At 27.2% G+C, this 18,893-nt stretch overlaps 2 protein-coding genes across 3 annotated transcripts in view; both read left to right on the top strand.

The window, feature by feature from the left end:
* The window catches only part of LOC126900496 (frizzled-2-like), a 41,403-nt gene extending 37,437 nt beyond the window's left edge, over positions 1-3,966 (top strand). For both annotated transcript variants that reach the window (XM_050676250.1, XM_050676251.1), the window contains one exon: positions 1,198-3,966. In XM_050676250.1, the coding sequence (XP_050532207.1) occupies positions 1,296-3,104 (1,809 nt within the window). In that variant the 5' untranslated portion in view covers positions 1,198-1,295 and the 3' untranslated portion in view covers positions 3,105-3,966. The remainder of the gene's footprint in view (positions 1-1,197) is intronic.
* An 8,527-nt stretch (positions 3,967-12,493) lies between these two features.
* Positions 12,494-17,739, top strand: LOC126900492 (RING finger protein PFF0165c). The gene is made up of 11 exons (XM_050676237.1): positions 12,494-12,654; positions 13,656-13,772; positions 13,842-13,978; positions 14,035-15,448; positions 15,513-15,559; positions 15,682-15,886; positions 15,960-16,076; positions 16,293-16,465; positions 16,530-16,721; positions 16,793-17,056; positions 17,126-17,739. Exons 1-11 carry the CDS (start codon positions 12,609-12,611, stop codon positions 17,498-17,500), a joined length of 3,087 nt encoding a protein of 1,028 aa, XP_050532194.1. The 5' UTR covers positions 12,494-12,608; the 3' UTR covers positions 17,501-17,739.
* The last annotated feature ends 1,154 nt before the right edge of the window (positions 17,740-18,893 follow it).

Here is an 18,893-nt window from a genome sequence, read left to right as displayed (position 1 = left end):
AGTTCAATAGAAAATGGAAGTTTGAAAAAATTTGAATCCAATCTACTACTGAAGTTGAACTCAAATAGTCATTTGTAGTATTTTAAAGTGTTGTGTATTTTACTGTGACAGCTTTATGAAGCGTCAATATTGTTCAACATCATGAAGTGTCATCTGCTCGATGATTACTCAAATCGATCAAAATCAGTGAGTGTAAATGGAATCACCAAGTAACTGAATAGGGATTTTTGTTTGCTCATCACGTTAACTGTACGGCCAAACTTATTTTCACTTACAGCGTACTTCATACCCGGGTCGCAATTTGGATTCGTTGTTGAAATTCTATAATGTAGTGAGGGGTTGACAAACACCCTACCAACAACTAAGTTTGTTTGCTTGCTTCTGACAATGATTCGTCAGTATTCAATTTGGACCGCCTATGTGCAATTACAAGTCCTTTCAAGTTTTTTCGTTTCTCCTCTCCGTCGTTTTTGACGCAATCTCAAACAAATACATATATGCATTAGGTGGGAATTCAATTTCACATCAATCCCTCCGTCGCATTTCTAATAGCAATCAACACTCAGCCACCGATAAATAGCGTTTATCAAAAAAGTTAGGTCATGACGCATACTATTCGTAGCTGTTTGTCAAAAGCCTGTGGTAATTTATCTGCTCTGTTTCCCATATACATGTTAAAATATTAAGTTAAAAATACTGAGTTTTTGACAGAATAAAAATAAATNTGCCAAAAGGTAATTTATCTGCTCTGTTTCCCATATACATGTTAAAATATTAAGTTAAAAATACTGAGTTTTTGACAGAATAAAAATAAATACATCTGTTTTCAATATTACCTTTTTTTGCGAGCGTATTTTGACATTTCTGACCTATTCGATACTTTATACGTTCTTTGACAAAATGTTGAACATGTGTGTTTGTTTGGATTCTTGCGATAACTCTAAGAACTGAATATGTATAAACAAAATAAAATAAATTTCAATATAAAATTAAAAATTTAATAAACTCACAGATTAGTTAAATATTAATCATATTATTTATTATAATTTACAAAAAATTAACTATACTACTTACAGGTATATTCATTTAATAGTTTAAAGTTATTTAATTGTTTATAATCAAACATCTATATAATTATTTATTGAATTTAATTAATTACTTAAGATTGTTTTTAATTTAGTTTTTTTTTTGTTTCAGGTGTTATTACGATGTCTTGGAAGTCAAAATCCTTACATTTTCATTACTTCGTTCAATATTAATTATATTATTGAAAATAATTGTAAAATAATCTCATTATGACGACTCTAATAACATTTGTATTGTTATGCATGGCATCCAGTCATGTTTATGGCAATATGCAACCGATAGCAGTTACCAACGCAGCATCCATTCCAGGAGGACGTTGTGAAGAAATTACAATACCTATGTGCCGAGGCATTGGTTACAATATGACAGCTATGCCAAACTCATTAAATCATGAATCTCAGGAGGAAGCTGGTATGGAAGTGCATCAGTTTTGGCCACTTGTAGAAATAAATTGTTCGGCTGATTTAAAATTTTTCTTATGCTCTGTTTACACGCCAATATGTATTGAAGATTATCAAAAACCACTGCAAGCATGTCGAAGTGTTTGTGAACGAGCAAGAGATGGCTGTTTGCCACTAATGCAAAGTTATGGATTTGTATGGCCCGAAAAAATGCAGTGTGATAAATTACCTGTACACGGTGGTCCAGAACTATGTATGGCTCAAGACGTGTATGAGCAGCAAGGTCCAACAAAACCTACCAAAAAACCAGCAGGAAAATGTAAATCTGGCAGTAAAGCAAAAGGATGTGAAAAATATATGTTCGATGACGATTGCGAGTGTAGGTGTAGACCACCATTAGTGCCCGTTGAAAAAGACTCCCTGCGAAATAATAGAACTGGTATTTCTGTCGTTGGTATTGATAACTGTGCTATGCCATGTAAAGGAGTATTATTTACTGAAGATGAAAAGGAATTTGCATCATCTTGGATTTTCTTGTGGTCTAGTATATGTTGTGTGACTACTCTTATGACTTTAACTACGTACACAATTGATCCACAAAGATTCAAGTATCCAGAAAAGCCAATCGTTTTTTTGTCTGGTTGTTATCTAATGGTCAGTTTAGGATTTTTGATTCGTGTGTATGTAGGCCATGAAGCAGTAGCGTGTGAACCAAACGGTTCTATCAAATATAATGCATCTGGACCAACACCGTGTACATTAGTATTCCTTCTTTTATACTTTTTTGGCATGGCTTCTTCAATTTGGTGGGTCATCTTGGCATTCACATGGTTCCTAGCGGCTGGTCTAAAGTGGGGCAACGAAGCGATCGCGTCTTACTCACAATACTTCCATTTAGCTGCTTGGTTGATCCCCACAGTCAAATCACTAGGTGTGTTAGTCATGTCAGCAGTTGATGGAGATACATTCGCAGGAGTATGCTATGTGGGCAATCAAAATACTGATAACCTAAAAATGTTTGTATTGGCTCCACTTATAGTTTATTTGGCATTGGGAGTATCTTTTCTTTTGGGTGGCTTTGTTTCACTATTCCGCATTCGAAATGTAATCAAACAACAAGTCGGTCGTAGTAAAGCAGACAAGTTGGAAAAACTAATGATTCGTATTGGAGTGTTCAGCGTCTTATACACTGTACCGGCATCTGTAGTAATTGGTTGCTACTACTATGAGGCCAGATACATGTCAGATCGAATTGCTCACTTCGCTTGTCCATGTGCTGACTCCGATCCAGATACTAAACCAGTGTATACTATGCTGATGCTCAAATATTTTATGACATTAGTGATGGGTGTCACGTCTGGAGTATGGATATGGTCAGGTAAAACGGTGGGTTCGTGGAAAAGACTCTCGAGACGACTATTTGGTGGCGGAAGTGGCCGATCAAATAAAGGTGGGCCAAATCCAGTTCTAATAAATCCAGGCAAGCAAAGGAAACAAATGCAGTATATGCCAGCACCGTCCATCCCGGGTAGCACATTGCCTTCATCTCATCATTTGGCGCCATCTTCCAGTTTACACCACCATATTATTAAACAGGCGCCCCTTAGCCATGTATGACATCAGTACGCTACTCCTGCCTTGAGCTACGAGCAACCAGACCCGTCCGAGGACATGAGACCCTCTACTGCTGGGCTCAGTGATTACGGACCTCTTTAAACGGGTTAGGCAGGATGGCTTATAGAAACAATTGATTGATCTCTACGTATTCGTCATACAATTTTCAATACTAAACTGGTAGGATGACTATATGTTATATTAAAAATCTAATATATTGAACAGTCTTGACAGTTTTAATATCTGTCAACAAACATTAATTTTGCATTTATAATTGTACACAAAAAATTTAAAATACCAATCACATAAACTGTTCTTTTTTTAGTTCAACAAATAATATTAAAGGAACACATAGCGTTACGTTCGTTGGATTATTAGGTTTTTTTCTGGTGCTTTCCCCAAAAAAATAATTATTATTGTAAATAAAATTAGATATAAGACGCGTATACTAGTCATAGCAATTAAGTTATGAATGTTTTTGTTATGTTAGCATGAAGAGACTCTTTAATTTAAAAGTAAAACAGAAATACAAATATACTTTTGATTGTTGGAAAATGATTTTCATTTTTATAATAACACTTTTTTTATTGTAAACATATTAATTAAAAATTTTTAATAAGCAATTGTGCAATAACTATATCAATTTTATTACAAAAAGCCAATTTGTCTTATTAACTTATCATTATATTTTATTTTAGGACTTTTAGTCCTAACACTGCCTGAAAATACTGTATACGTAACCATTAAGTGATAATAACAATATATTTGTACATTTTTTATGTGTATTATTTCTGTATAAATTAATTATACTATTTATTAAATTGTAATATATATTTATTATATTAATATGACAGCGTAGAAAATAAATTGTACATGAAAATGGTTCAAAATAATAAAACTGTACATGTAATGTTTTCTTAAATAATGTTTGGATTATTTTCATTTTCCCAACGAAATGAGTTCTTAATAAATAAAGTTATTTTTAATTTAAATTAATAGGCTCTAGAGACTCTTTTTTTTAATTGCACTTTTTTATGAAACTTATCAACGCAAAAAAAAGTAATCAGAATATTTAAATTAAAGTTAGTTATATTTTTTTTTTTTTGGTAATTATTTATATTTTATTTAAAAATCTCATGTTTATTTAATACCACAAAGAAGTCAGATGAATTTTAATAGCAGTAATTTATAAATGGCACAGTAAGACACTAATTAGAAATTATTTATTTTTTCATATAGTTCAAAAAAAAGAAATGAATCATTGGAGAATTTTTTTCCGCGTAGGATCACATGAAATATTCAATTATAGTTCCTTTTTTCTGTCGTAGAAAAAAAAGTAAAACTGTATACAGTGTAAAAAGTAAATATATGAACTAAATTGAAAATTATTATAGTGAAAAGTTTGTTCTTGAGACCTTGCCCACTGCAAATCAAGTGTCATTAATATCTAAGTGACTAAAGTTACTTTCCTAGCAACATAATGATATTTTTCTATAATGTTTAAGCTGGTAAGAATAAATCGAACCCTAAGTTTAAAAATTCATTCGCAAAAGTAAACCACACTAACTAAATATTATGATATAAAAACACTCGTCTATCGCCAGCAGGTGCCTTTCAGTCATGGGGCTAAGTTTGTTTCAAAATAATAACTGATAGTTTGAAAATTCGATGGAAACTTTTTACGCTATTATTTATGCATATCACTTTTTTACAATAATTCACAAAATGTATATTAAAGTAATTTTTGTTTTTAACTTCTGAATATTTTATTAAAAAATAGAACACAATAAACATTGTGTTAACATAACATTACCCATGTAAAGATACAAGTATTCAAAAAAATAAATAAATTGATAGTAACGAATTTTATTCATTTATTAGAAACTAAATACTTCAATATTAGTATTTTCGTATTTTTAGCATTGATATATGCTTAGAGTAAAAAAAAAAAACGCTAAAAAATAATACACTGTTCAATGTTTCTAGTCCTATCGTACTTAAAATGATTATACAAAACAACAACTATAGTACTTGTTTCTATTTAACCTGAATGAAACCATATTTTCTTACTAACACTAAAATAACAAGAGATACTATAGAATTTAAAAAAATAACCATACCTAATGTGTATAAAATTATTAAAAGCATCTTCAATATTTCAAATAGATCACATTTTCAATTAATTTATTGTGTTTTTAATATGTTAAAAAAATTTTTAAAATACATAATCAGCTAACTTATTGTCATTTGGAAATTACATAAGTACTTACAATTTATTTTTATGTTTTATGTTCATTTTTATAATTCGCTCTGATTTATTTTGTAGATTAATCAAATCGAACATTTTTAAATTATAGTCAATATAATTTTGTTAACCATTGCTAAAATTTTAATAATAAATAAATACTGTATACTAATTCAATAATCTACAAATTAAATTGATTTTATAGTAAACTATCCACCAAAAATAGTATCCATTTAAGTTTATTAATCTGGTTAGTTATAGAAATATAAACTTATTGGATTTACGTTACATCTTGGCACGAATAATAAATCTAGACTAACTTTCTGAAATTAAATGGTTGCGGCATTTTAGTTGTGTTCGCTCCAATGTTAAATGTAGTATGGTTAGGTTTAAAAATGTTTTTAATTAAGCGTATCCCACAGTATCTTCAACGCGTTTGTTTTTTATGTACACAGTAAAAATTAAAGGAAGAACGTTGTAGATATTAATAATTATTAAATGAATAAGATAAACTCTTTGCGTGCGGTCTCGGCCGCGAACAATATTATCGTAAGCTCGAGTCATGACTCAGAGGTCGTTAGACTTTTATAATAATGCACATACTCATCTATGTAAATAAATAAACTATTGATACCTCATAACAATTATAATGATAATAATATGATGGGCCGTCGTTACGAAGAGAAAAAAGATACGAATCGACGTAGCGGCCCCCGGGCGTGTTTGTTTAGATAAAAATGTATAAAAAAACAGAAAAGGTGGTGGGCCGGAGGGTATAGGGTTAAAAAGAAGAAGAATAAGACGCGAGAGTATGATAAAAATATATAAAAAACAACCATTTAATAACAACGTGTTAGTCGCTGTAGTGGTAATCGGAAAACAAACACGATGGGCGTCGCGCCTTGTCGGTGTCCATCGTGAGCCCCCAGCGCAGCAGCCGTCTTTCCTCTCCTCCACACCCCCCACCATAACATAACGTGCTCTTCCTAGACGGATCAAGAGAGTCTTTAATTAAATTTGACCGGTTTATTTCCCTACGGTCGTAACGGCTGGACACGGGGTAATAACTCAAAGACTCGTTAGCAACACGAGAACAAGACCTTGAATAGATTGGTGTGTACATATTATACATATATTATTGTTATTATAATATTTTATAAACCATCAAAAGGAGAAGGAAAAAAGTGAGAAAACTGCACCTATCTACCGGTTTAATATTTCAACGATTATATATTGAAAACTGTCTTCAATCAATATAAACCATAATTCAATCAGCGAAACTATATTGTAAGACCACATTCCTCTGTTGCTTTTTTAAAATCTACTAACGAAGAAATAAACCGTAAACTGTACGTTTGAAGTAGAGATGTCCAAATAAAATATGTAAACATCGAATATACCAGTTTTTTATTTAACAGATAGCTATAGTCAGTGTATAATTTAGTGTTTAATTTAATTAAAACTTCTGCAGTCTTTAATTTTACATGTTATAGGTTAAGATAATTAGTAAATTGTATACAATTTGCAAATGTATCATTAATTCATTTTTACTTTAGGATAAAACATTGCAATGATAAAAATGTGAACATTCAAGTTGAATTAAGAAATTAAATTAACATTTTATTAAAATACTAAATATTAACACTTGTATAAAATGTAAAATTAGTTTAGCGTTAAACATTATCTATATTTCAAATGATAATTAACCCAAGATAACTTAAACAAATAGTAATAGCAAATAGGCCATCTCTTCAAATTAAATACTGAAACATTAAGTATTTTGATAGCAAAAATGTTTATAATTGGTCTACAGATAAAACGACCAAACTTTGATGATACTTATTGGACTTACGATTTAATAAATATTTGATTAAAAAACACGCTACTAAAAAAATTGTAAACGTAAAAATGAATCGAAAAAATAAATGATTAACTTATTAAAATAATTCATTGCATATTCAATCATTTTTATAGATTAAAACTGCAGTTCTAGTCTATAACAGCTGAAAATTTTGCAGTATCGTTAAACTAATAGGAAATAACGTCATTACAAAGAGCAAACGATTAAATTATCCTTTAATTGTACTTTTTATATATTAATACATCAAATTAATTAAAACCTTGAATTAAATGATGTTTTACAATAGGCAACTACTCCTCATTGTAATATTTAACAACCTAATACTATTGAGTAATGCTGATTTGCACTATTTCTTCTATAAAAAAAAATATTAAGTACTTTTAAGTATTAATTACTCGTTGTAGTAGAGTTTCTCTTTAAGATCCGAGGGTATCAATTTTATGCAGAATTTATTTAACAGAAACCTAACGTGAATTTGAACTTGATAGGCTTCTTTAAGGTGTGAAATGTAAATTGATACTTATGCTTTTAAGCAACATTCCAGATATTATCTTTTGGGAAAAATATCTTATTTCCTAATTTTACATTTTTGCAAAATTATAAACCATGATAGTGTACACACTTTAAAATAATAAGATTAATTGTGTTTTTAAGTAGATGTATGAATTATTAAACATTTAAAATATCATGTTTTCGTAATATCAACTCTTAACTAAAAATGTTATTTCAAAAGTTTCATTGGGTCTAGTAGTAAAACCATAACCAATGACATATCTTAGTCATGTAATTAGGGTAAGGATTTAGTGATTATAAGACATACCGCAAACAAGATTTAAATACTATTTCATGTATACAATTATCTTATTATGTATTATAGAGGGTGTTCAGTAAATAGGGAACTAGTCAATTGTTACAAACAATCAGAACAATAGAAACGCGTTTCCTTATTTATTGAACACTCTACATGGTCTTGATAAATAATTCAAGGGTTTTAATTATTATTACGACTTATCTCCCATATACAAATTGTCACCGTAGTTAAAAAACATGCTAATTTTGAATTAAAATTTTCAATTTTATATTTTGAACTATACATAACTATATCTATTTTAAAAATGTATGGAATAATACAACGTTTTTTTTTTTTTTTTGAAGCACTTAATATATTTTTATCCGGCATACATATTTTAAATACTAAAAATTTACTTTAATACAGAAAGGATTCAAATCTTGATGCATGCGTTTAAAAAGTAGAACTTTTTCAACTTAACTTTTGTAAATATTCCAGAAATCCTGACACCTTTATATATATTTTTAATTAAAGCTTATGTATTATACTTAGTTTTGAAAAATAAAAAATTTGACCTCTGATCTTGTCTTTGTAGTGAAAACGGACAACAAAATTATAGATTATAATAGAAAATTTTGGATTATAGTACAATTTTTGTGAAAAATTCGCAAATTCTAGAAAAATTTAATAAATTGTTGTACAAACACTTATCTAAAGTATTTTTAAGAAATTAGTGTATATTCCTTTGGCGCTTTTAGGAAGGGTCAATGAAATATTCTCCTCAAAAATATTTATTATAAAAATACTTTTTTTTTGGTATTTTGCACGTTATTCTAGAGTCATAAATAAAGGGTTTTAGGAGACCACAATATCCACCAAAAAAATTTAATTTGCGCAATTTTTTTACTTAAATTGTTACACCGTTTTTTCATTTAAATGTATGCGTTTTTTATTTTAAAATACCTTATCAAAAAAAGTGCATTTCAAATCTACCCTAACATATTTTTAAAACTACCAATCCTAATAATATTTAGATACAATATTTTTTCTTTGGGTATATTTTTTTATGAGTAAATAGTCATTTTTCAGTTACTAGTAATTATCTCAAGAATTAGAGATAATAAAAATATTTAATTTCAGTTTTGAAATTAGTATAAGAATTTGGTTTAGCAAAGTATAATTTTACTTCTGCTGAAAATTCTTTGTAGTTTTAGTTTTCAGTGATGTGGATATAGTGCCCATGCACTCAGTCCTGTTGGTCCATTGTAAACTAGTATATTTATTTAAAAATAACAAAAATTTATTTTCTAAAAGTTGGACTAATCTGGTTTTTACTCACTTTTTATACACGTTTGGCATAGAGAAAACAAAATATACAGCTACATTATACTTTTTATAATTCTCTGTAAAAATAACAATATTAAAATGGAAAATGAATCAAGAAAATTACTTGTTGATACATGGATATATTTATAATTAACGAAAATCAAATGAAAATTCGTAGAAAAATTATTATTTTAAGAAAAATTGAGCACCTGGCAATATTAGAACCACTCTATAGTCATAAAGGGGTGTTAAGTACCTCCTAGTAAACCTTTTTTTTTTACAAAAAAAAATAATAATAAATAAAAGTAATGTGTTAATTCTACATATTTTTAGGATGATTTTAGCAGCTTTTAATACCCATCTAATTTGTATATTAAAGGAGGGAAAGGCTTTTCTTAAAAAGTGTTCTAACTACAAATGGCTTATGATAAATTACAATTTCAATTTAATAACTGTAATTATAATTAACTAACAATGGTCAGAATAATTAAACTTCGTTTTTATCATTTTTTCTAATAGGACAATAATAATCTAATAGATAAAACTAATAGGACTTTTAATCCGAAAATCATAAAATTAAAAGTGTTATCATATTAACACATAGTAATCAAAGTCTCTGTTATAAGAAAATACGTATACGTCAATTATAATGCCCCGAGGAAAACCCCTTAAACTTCTGGAACATCATGTGTGGTCCGTTGTTCCTTTAGTGACTACCATTTGCATTTAACTAAATTAATGCACCAAGAAGAGTACAAAATGAACTATATATCAATAATTATAAACTCCGAATTCCGTTTTGTGTACACACGCGACTAATAAACTGGGTTGATTTGTTTACCGAACGTTTACAGGAGTTATAAAAATAATATTATGCCTAGTCAGTATACTACAATCACTTATAGTATGTACACAAATTAAACAAATGTTCACGCTATTTAAGTAGTGTTCAATTTTTAAACATTACTTATACGATATATGTTTGTTATTCGAGCATTTTATAATAAATTATAAATTAATCAAATTTAGAAAAAAATATTATTTTTAATTGTTTCTAATTTTCAAAATAACTTTCCATAAAAAATCCTGTTAGCCAAAGTCAACTACATAAATTAATTACTTCACTAATTGCAATATTTCGCACATTCAAATATTATATATTTCTTGATGCTTTTGTTTCGATGTAAATGTATGATTATTTTTTATGAACAGGCATTATTTCAACAGATAAAGATCACCAAATACTTAATTAACTTTTTTTTAATTACAACTTATTAAGTTGTCAAATATCTACTTAAAAATTTATTACAACGATAATTATAAAATAAATATATTTTATCTATTCATAATTAAATTAATTACCTATTTTAAATTGTTTTAATTTTTGTTAGACCCCTAGATTACTAAAATTTAAAGTAAAATAAAATAAAAAGTAAATTTTGTAATATCAATTAAAATTTAAATAGATAATTTAAAATTTATAGTAAATACGTTTTTATAAATAAAAGCAACGCAGAATGAAAAATAGTAAATCATATTTAAAGATAACCCGAATACAAAATATTAACGCAACTTAATATGCCTTCATGTCAAATATTTTATATACAACTAATAGTTTTTTGTAATATACATACCTATGGAATATATCCAAAATTTTACATAAAATCAACAATTTACAGTGCAAATATTAAACTTTTCAGTCAAAATTTAAATTATTTTGTTTGAAAAAAATGTTAACTAAATTTCATCGGAAGTGTTTGATTGAATTACATTAACAATTATTGAAAATTTAAATTTATTTTTGGTCACCTAAAAATTTCTACTTATAAACATAAATAACCACAAATAGTATTTTAAAAGTATTTCCAAGAACAAAATGGACGTTAAATAAATCAAAATCTAATTCTTTAACATAATTTAAGTAATTGAAATTTTTTATTACATATCATTAACAGTTAGACGTTTTTCAATCATACAATTAATACTTAATTTTGTTATGTTAAAAATAAAAAACGATAAAAAAACATTTTATTTGTTGTGTTATTTAAAAACTTATAAAAAATTATCAAATATCGCTTAATTTTAAACGAATTGATTGGTAATATTGTAAAATAAATTATTTATTTTTAAATTTTCCAAAAAATGTATTTTAAATAACATTTAAAACCTTCTGGAATTTTTTATTTGAAACGGTAACATAGTATATGTTTTCAAATGAATATTATTATGTAAGTCATTTTTTAAAGAGGCAATCAATTCTTTATGATTTATTGACTTTTTAATATTTGATTAATCCAATATTAAATAAAAAAATATCTTTTTACCACACTGGGGAAACTTGTTGGGTAAGTTAACCCCTTTATATCTTTTTCATTACGTACTTAAATATTATATAAATATATATTTTTTAATGAAGAGAATTGATAATTGAAAAAGGAAAATAATCGCTTTATACTTTATAAGGATCATAAATTTCACCTTAAGATAAAATAAATTATAAGCTTTGGATAAGAAAATTTGTATATCATACACAAAGTTACGATACGTTTTAAAAAAAATTAGTATTCAGTCTATTATTATTGAACCATGATGAATATCATCTAAAAATAGTTTACATGTTATGTTCAGTCATTTGAATACAATTTTTATTAATATTAGCTGTTCTTAAATTAAACTGTAATCTTTTTCACATTTTAATTAATGTTATTATCTGTACTATTTAAGTTTACTTTATTTGATGTTTTGACAAAATATTTCCCAAAAATGACTATTTAAATTAATATTTACCTTATTTTTTTTTTCTGTGTTAGCTACCTAAATTAAGGATCTCGTTAAAAAAAAAAAAGTTATTTATAAATTAAGCTTATAAAAATGTTCTTACTGGTTCATTATAATATAATTTATAAAATATTTATTGCTCATTTCAAATGATGATCATTAAAAATAAATAATTTAAACTGTCAATTTTGTGAAAAAATTTTTTAATTTGAATATTCCAGGTGACTTAAGGCTTGATACTTGTACTAAATACACCTGCATTATTTTGTACACTTTTTTCATGTTATACATGTTGTATTGCCCTGTGTTAAGACAAATGACGACATTAAAACAGTTGCCAAAAAAAAAGTAAAATAAAAAAATGTTTAATAAAAATTCTCACTGCCAGCTAGTGGGATTGTACTAGACGAAGAGTTTTGTGAAAACTGTAAGTCCGAACGAACGCGTCAACCGAGTGTCATGTGATGTGCTTTCGGTAGTGAATAATACTTTTTTTAAGGGGGCTCGATGGATCTTAGATGGATTTTAATTCTCACACTTCTCGCAATTGGAGGTAATAATTTTAATGATTTACCATACATAGTACAAATATTTATAACTAAAAGTAAGAGTATGATTGCGGTATAACGTTTTTACTTACAAACAAACAACATAAATCTAAGTGAAATGTTTTATCAAATTGTAGATACAAAATTTAATCCGCAAATGAACGATTATAGTGAAAAACATCTTACAGAATAATTTTATTAATGTAATAAAAAAAACTAACAGCATATTGAATAGCGTTAAAACTTCCAAACATCTAACAATTATATATTATTACAATACCACCAAATTTAACATTAATAAAAGTAATAGTTTAAAATTTAAACAATATAATCAAGTACTGTAAAGTAAATTATTTTACATGGACATTAATAAAAATATAAATAAAAGTCATTTTTTTTAATTGTCTCAAGTATAAAATAAGCAATTTTTCATAAAACATTAGTTTAGAACTCAAATGTCTCTTTTATAAAATAATTTGGTACAGTAGGTTTTTTTAATAAAATTTGTTATTTTAAAAAATGACTTGAAGGTCATAAAGAAAAAGAAATTAGTAGATATTTTAAATGTCTTGGTAAGTATATATTTTCCAAAGGTTATACCGTTGTAATATTTATCATTTAAACTATTAATTGTTTATTTGTTAAATCATATTTCTATTATTTTACAATAAAAATAATTTTTATAATATTAAAAAACTTTTACCGGCAGTTTTACCGCCTGCGACAATTCTATTTTGGTAGGGGCATTAGGCTATATTGTATATTAATAGTATACCGACATAACACAAGTGGGACACTCTGGTTGCAATTATCTATTTTTATAGCATTAGCAGCCGTCTGGGATTTTAAATACTTTCATGTTTTTTTTACAATTCATAATTATTAAAAAGTTAAATTATTTAGGTTTTTTTTTTTTTAATATAAATAACTGTAGCAACATTTATTTAGCATAATTTACATAAAATTTAACTTTAAATAATAAATAATAACAAATTATTGGTTGTAGATTCTTTTTGTGATACTTTTGCAAGTGTACCTCCAAATACAGTAGTTCCATCTGAAGTTGATTGCCAACCTTACGTAGAGAAAGCCATCAAAGAACTAGGTACTTCAGAATCTACAGGTAATTATTTTGATTATGTAAATTAAATCAATTTATCTTGATGGAATATTCTACATTCTCTCATTTCAGGAAGTATAAGACACGACGATAATAGGAATCATGAAATCCCCACAGATGGAAATCCTCCAAATGATAATGCTAAGAGTCCGTCTACTCAAGATGGTAATATTGCGGATGATAGCCCAGCAAACACACCAGCCCAACCGGTAATATGAAATTTACAAATATTTAAAGTAACATTAATGTTTACAATACTCTTTAGAAAGAATCCAAAGAAGAAGAAGAAGTTACCAGAATAAAAATAAATTCTGAAAAAGACGATAGTGAAATCGATGAACTCTACATTGAGGAAAATGATATTAAAAATTCAATTGACGATAACAGCCAAGTAGAAGAAATTAATGAAAATATAAGTTCAGATAATTCTAAAGAGGACAATGATGTTGAAATAAGTTCTGAAGAAGAAAATGAAGAAACTAGCGAACAAATTGAAGAACTCAATGAATATAATGAAGAAAATAACGAAGAAAAAAGTATTAATGAATCTGATGATGAAAACGAGACTGTGGCTATAATTATTGATAAAGAATTGATTAAAGATAACGCTGATATTTTAATTGATGTAGAACATTTAAAAAAGAACTTTATCCAAGAAGTTGAATCAAAAAGTTCAAAAATTGTTGATGATAAAAAAAGTAAAGTTTCTGAAAAAGCAACAAGTAAAAAAATTTCGACGCCATTGCAAACATTCAAGGGAACAAAAAAGAGAAATCCGAAGTATTGGAATTTCGATCCTGATGAATTTCCATCAGAAGAAAATAGAGCAGAAAAAAAAATTGAAAAAAAAAGGAGACGTAATCCAAAATACTGGCATTTTGATCCTGATGAAGATGGCACAAATACTGAAGAAAATAAAGTAGAGTCTCCTAAGCCTGATAATAAACAGAAATTAGAGAGTAACTCATATGGATTTACTTTCAAAGGTACAAAAAAAAGGAATCCCAAGTATTGGAATTTTGATCCTGATGAATTCCCTACAGAAGAAGATACAACAGAAAAAAAAACTGAAAAAAAAAGGAAGCGTAATCCAAAATACTGGCATTTTGATCCTGATGATGATGGCACAAATACTGAAGAAAATAAAGTAGAGACGCCTAAGCCTGATAATACGCAGAAATTAAAGAGTAACTCATATGAATCTACTTTCAAAGGTACAAAAAAAAGGAATCCCAAGTATTGGAATTTTGATCCCGACGACTATCCAATTGAAGAAGAAAAAAAAGAAGAACTGGTAATAAAGAGTAAGCGCAACTCAAAATACTGGCTTTTTGATCCAGATGAATATCCGAAAGGCATAGATATAACTAAAGAAAAAAAATTAGATGACAAAAAAACTAAAGACTCAACTTTTGAAGGTCGTAAAGTAGAATATTTGCAAAAAGATCAGTATTTATTAAAAGAAATCCCACAAAAAAATGAGAAATTAGAAGAAAAACTTGAGTATAAAGACACTAAAAAGGAAATTACAAAAAAAGATGAATCACTGCAAGCAAAAATTAAAGAAACACAACAAGATATGTATTGGAAAACTGGAGATGATGAAAAGCTATTAAAAAGAGAAACAAGAGAAGCTGTTAAACCATTAATAAGACCCGAGAAAACAACAAAAATTAAAGGTAAAGTGTTAATAGCAATTTATTTTTTTTTAATTAATAGTTAATTATAATTGTTTTTCATCAGTTGAAGTACAAGTTGAAGATAGCTTATTAGAAGAAGATTTAACCATGGTAAATAACATTTAATAATATACATTTTTTTATCATTTTTACGAATTAATTCATAAGTCTTTATCATGAATAAAATAAAAATCTATAATTAATTGAATGCAAAAAAATTGTGATTCATATAGGATGAAGTTTTACCGAAAAATTTAAGAAACAAAGCTCATATCAAACAAACATTACAAATTGGCGAAAACACTGCACAACATGATAGCTTTTTATCAAAAGTTGTAGACGCAACTTTAAAAGAATTAAAAAAAGTTTATGACACTGCAATTAAACCTTTAGAAACTACATTTAAATATAAAGATTTAAGTAACAGGCATTTCGGAGGTATAACTTTAAAAATTGTAATAATTAACTATTATTTGAAATTATCTTTATATTATTAAACTTTTTTTTGTAGAGCCAGAAATATTTTCTAAACCATTAGTTTTATTTATGGGTCCTTGGAGTGGTGGTAAATCATCAATTATTAACTATCTGTTAGATATAGAATACTCTCAATTTTCATTACGAACAGGTAATTAATTTACTTGTTATAAGAATATTAACTTTTACTTTAAGTTATTGGCATTTTAAGTAATATTTTATAATCATCAGGATTAAATAAAATTTTAATACATTTTCTCTCTCCAAATTCATTCATTTTTAATTACATTTTTATTTAAATTTTGTAATAGATTTTTAATTAAATAATTAGTAAAAAAAGAATTATACTATAATCATATTTTAACAGGAGCTGAACCATCTCCAGCATATTTTAATATTTTAATGTATAACAATCGAGAAGCAATTTTAGATGGAACTCAATTGGCTGCAGACTGGACATTTTCTGGTCTACAAAAATTTGGTCAAGGTCTCTTGGATAGACTTCGCGGTCTTAAATTACCACATCCTTTATTAGAAAAAGTAGTATTTCTTTTTTTAAATCTGTAATAATTATGTATAACTTATAATTATAATCTTATCACAGGTGAATATTGTTGAAATTCCTGGAATCATGGAAATGCGTAAACATGTAGATCGTGTATTTCCTTTTAATGATGTTTGTCAATGGTTCATTGATAGAGCAGATGTAATTTTTCTAGTTTATGACCCAGCAAAATTAGACGTTGGACCAGAAACTGAAGCTATTTTAGATCAACTAAAGGGCAGGGAATACCAAGTATATTATACTATAATGTAAGCTTTAAAATTATCACTCAATGTTCTAAATCCAATATTTTTTTTATACAGACAAGAATAGTTTTGAATAAAGCGGATAAAATTCGTGCTGAGGAGTTAATGCGTATACAAGGTACTCTTATTTGGAATATAAGCCCACTGATGTCAAGTGCCGAACCACCAATTATTTATCCCGTGTCTCTGTGGTCAAACCCATATGAAGCTGGATCTCCAGCTAGATTATTACATTCTCAAGAACTGGCATTTTTAAAAGATATTCGTACTGCTATTGATAAACGCGTTGAAAACAAAATAGCCAGTGCCCGGCGGTTTGCAGTAAGTATTTAAGACTATGAGCAAATTGTATAATGAATAATTTTTATCATACTTATTATTTATTTGTAGGTGAGGGTCAGAAATCACGCAAAAATGGTTGACTGTTATTTAACGACCTATTACAACCACAAGACATTTTTCGGTAACAAGAAAAAGATAAGTGACGACATCATTGAACATCCACAAAATTATCATATTTATGAAGGTCTCAGCACTCTTAAAAACATTTCGAGGTATGACTTACCCGATCCAGATGTATATCGAGATTTTTTCCACCTTAATCCAATTTACGAATTCAAAAGACTGTCGGAAACATGTACATATTTCCGAGGATGTCCAATTAATAAGTTAGATATGGCTATAGCTTATGATCTGCCCGATCTAATCGGTCAATATAAAAGACAAGAAGAAGAACTGGTGACAGTTGATGAAAATGAACCTTAAATAAATGCGTCATAAGTGCAAAGAATCAACATCGTTAAAAACAACAATATATATATATATGTATATCACATTATCAATTTAAATTGTCATCAATTTATAATTATATCAATTAATCGTATTCGTGTAGACTGTTTTTTTAATTTATATTAAATTATTAGAAATGTATTATATTGATGGTTAAATGTTAATAAATTTTATGTTATTATTGAAAAAAATAAATAAATCAAATATTTATTTTATTTGATAACAATTTTTATTTTAATACCTGTCATTAAATTTATCTAAATAATTTATTTAGATCTACTAAACATATAAGAAAAACACAAGTTATTACCATAATATTGAGCAGACCTAGTTAAAAAAATAAATGAGTACATAAATATATAGAATATTTCAATAAACGAGTACAATTGGGTAGCAATTTTCAAAAAGGGCTCATTTTAGAAGTTTTTGAAAATAAAATTTTTTTTCATGTATGGGCTTATACCGTTTTAAATTATGGAAATTTGTTAAAAGCTTCCATTAAAAGGTTATGTTTTAGCTATATTTTTTAATATATTTAAAAATATGGTCAAATAATATCTATATTATTATCAATATCTATATAATATGAATAATATCTATTAGTCATAATGTGTATTCAAAGCAATCAATTCAGGTGTTCGAAAACTAATAACTCCTCAAGGCTTAAATGTAAAATTATTTCACATATAAAACTTTTCTATACATAGTGGATAAAAAATAAAAATACTGTACTGTTCAAAATAGAAAAAAAAAAACAACCCAGCACAGGGGGGTCGCGGCACAGTGGTGACGTGGTATAGATGGATCAAGTATAATGATATCTGACAGTGATTAAAATCACTATCAAAAAAAAACGCTTCGATGCAAATCTTTAGATAGTGTTTAATTTTAAAAAATTGGTGGATTATTCCAAAAGCTACATGATCTGCTAGTTCATTATTAATATCCTAATTAAGATAAAGTATGTCGAATGAAAAAGGGATTATTAAAAAATATTATTTCTCATAAAAAAATAATGTTGATCCATACACTTTTCAATATGTCATAGCATTATAAAGTTAAAAATGTAAAAAATAAAATCGAGAATTTTCACATAATAATAAAATTCGGTAGCCATTTTCATCGTGAAGATAAAATAAAGTCCGAAATTTTTTTTTTGCATATTAAAATAAATTACATTAGCTTTAATTTAAGATATATATAAAAGTGTCAGACTTTCCGGAACACTTTCAAAATTTAAGTTGAAAAAGTAAATTTTTTGTGAAAAAGTGGTCATTTTAAATCCCCCCTTGTGGGCAGGTTAAGGGTTAAATTTATGAAAAAAATATACCAAATGAAAGGTAATGATATTATGCATCTATATAAAAAA

This window comes from Daktulosphaira vitifoliae, unplaced genomic scaffold, assembly GCF_025091365.1.
Source record: "Daktulosphaira vitifoliae isolate Bord-2020 unplaced genomic scaffold, ASM2509136v1 Scaffold_3, whole genome shotgun sequence".
Classification (NCBI taxonomy): domain Eukaryota; kingdom Metazoa; phylum Arthropoda; class Insecta; order Hemiptera; family Phylloxeridae; genus Daktulosphaira; species Daktulosphaira vitifoliae.
Note: the sequence above shows the minus strand (reverse complement) of the source record. Positions and strands in the feature narration are given on the sequence as shown.

Coding starts and splice junctions, on each gene's coding strand:
- LOC126900492 (XM_050676237.1), top strand. CDS start 12,609: ATGGATCTTAGATGGATTTTAATTCTCACACTTCTCGCAATTGGAG. Junction 13,979..14,034: donor CAAACACACCAGCCCAACCG/GTAATATGAAAT, acceptor AATACTCTTTAG/AAAGAATCCAAAGAAGAAGA. Junction 16,077..16,292: donor TCAATTTTCATTACGAACAG/GTAATTAATTTA, acceptor ATATTTTAACAG/GAGCTGAACCATCTCCAGCA.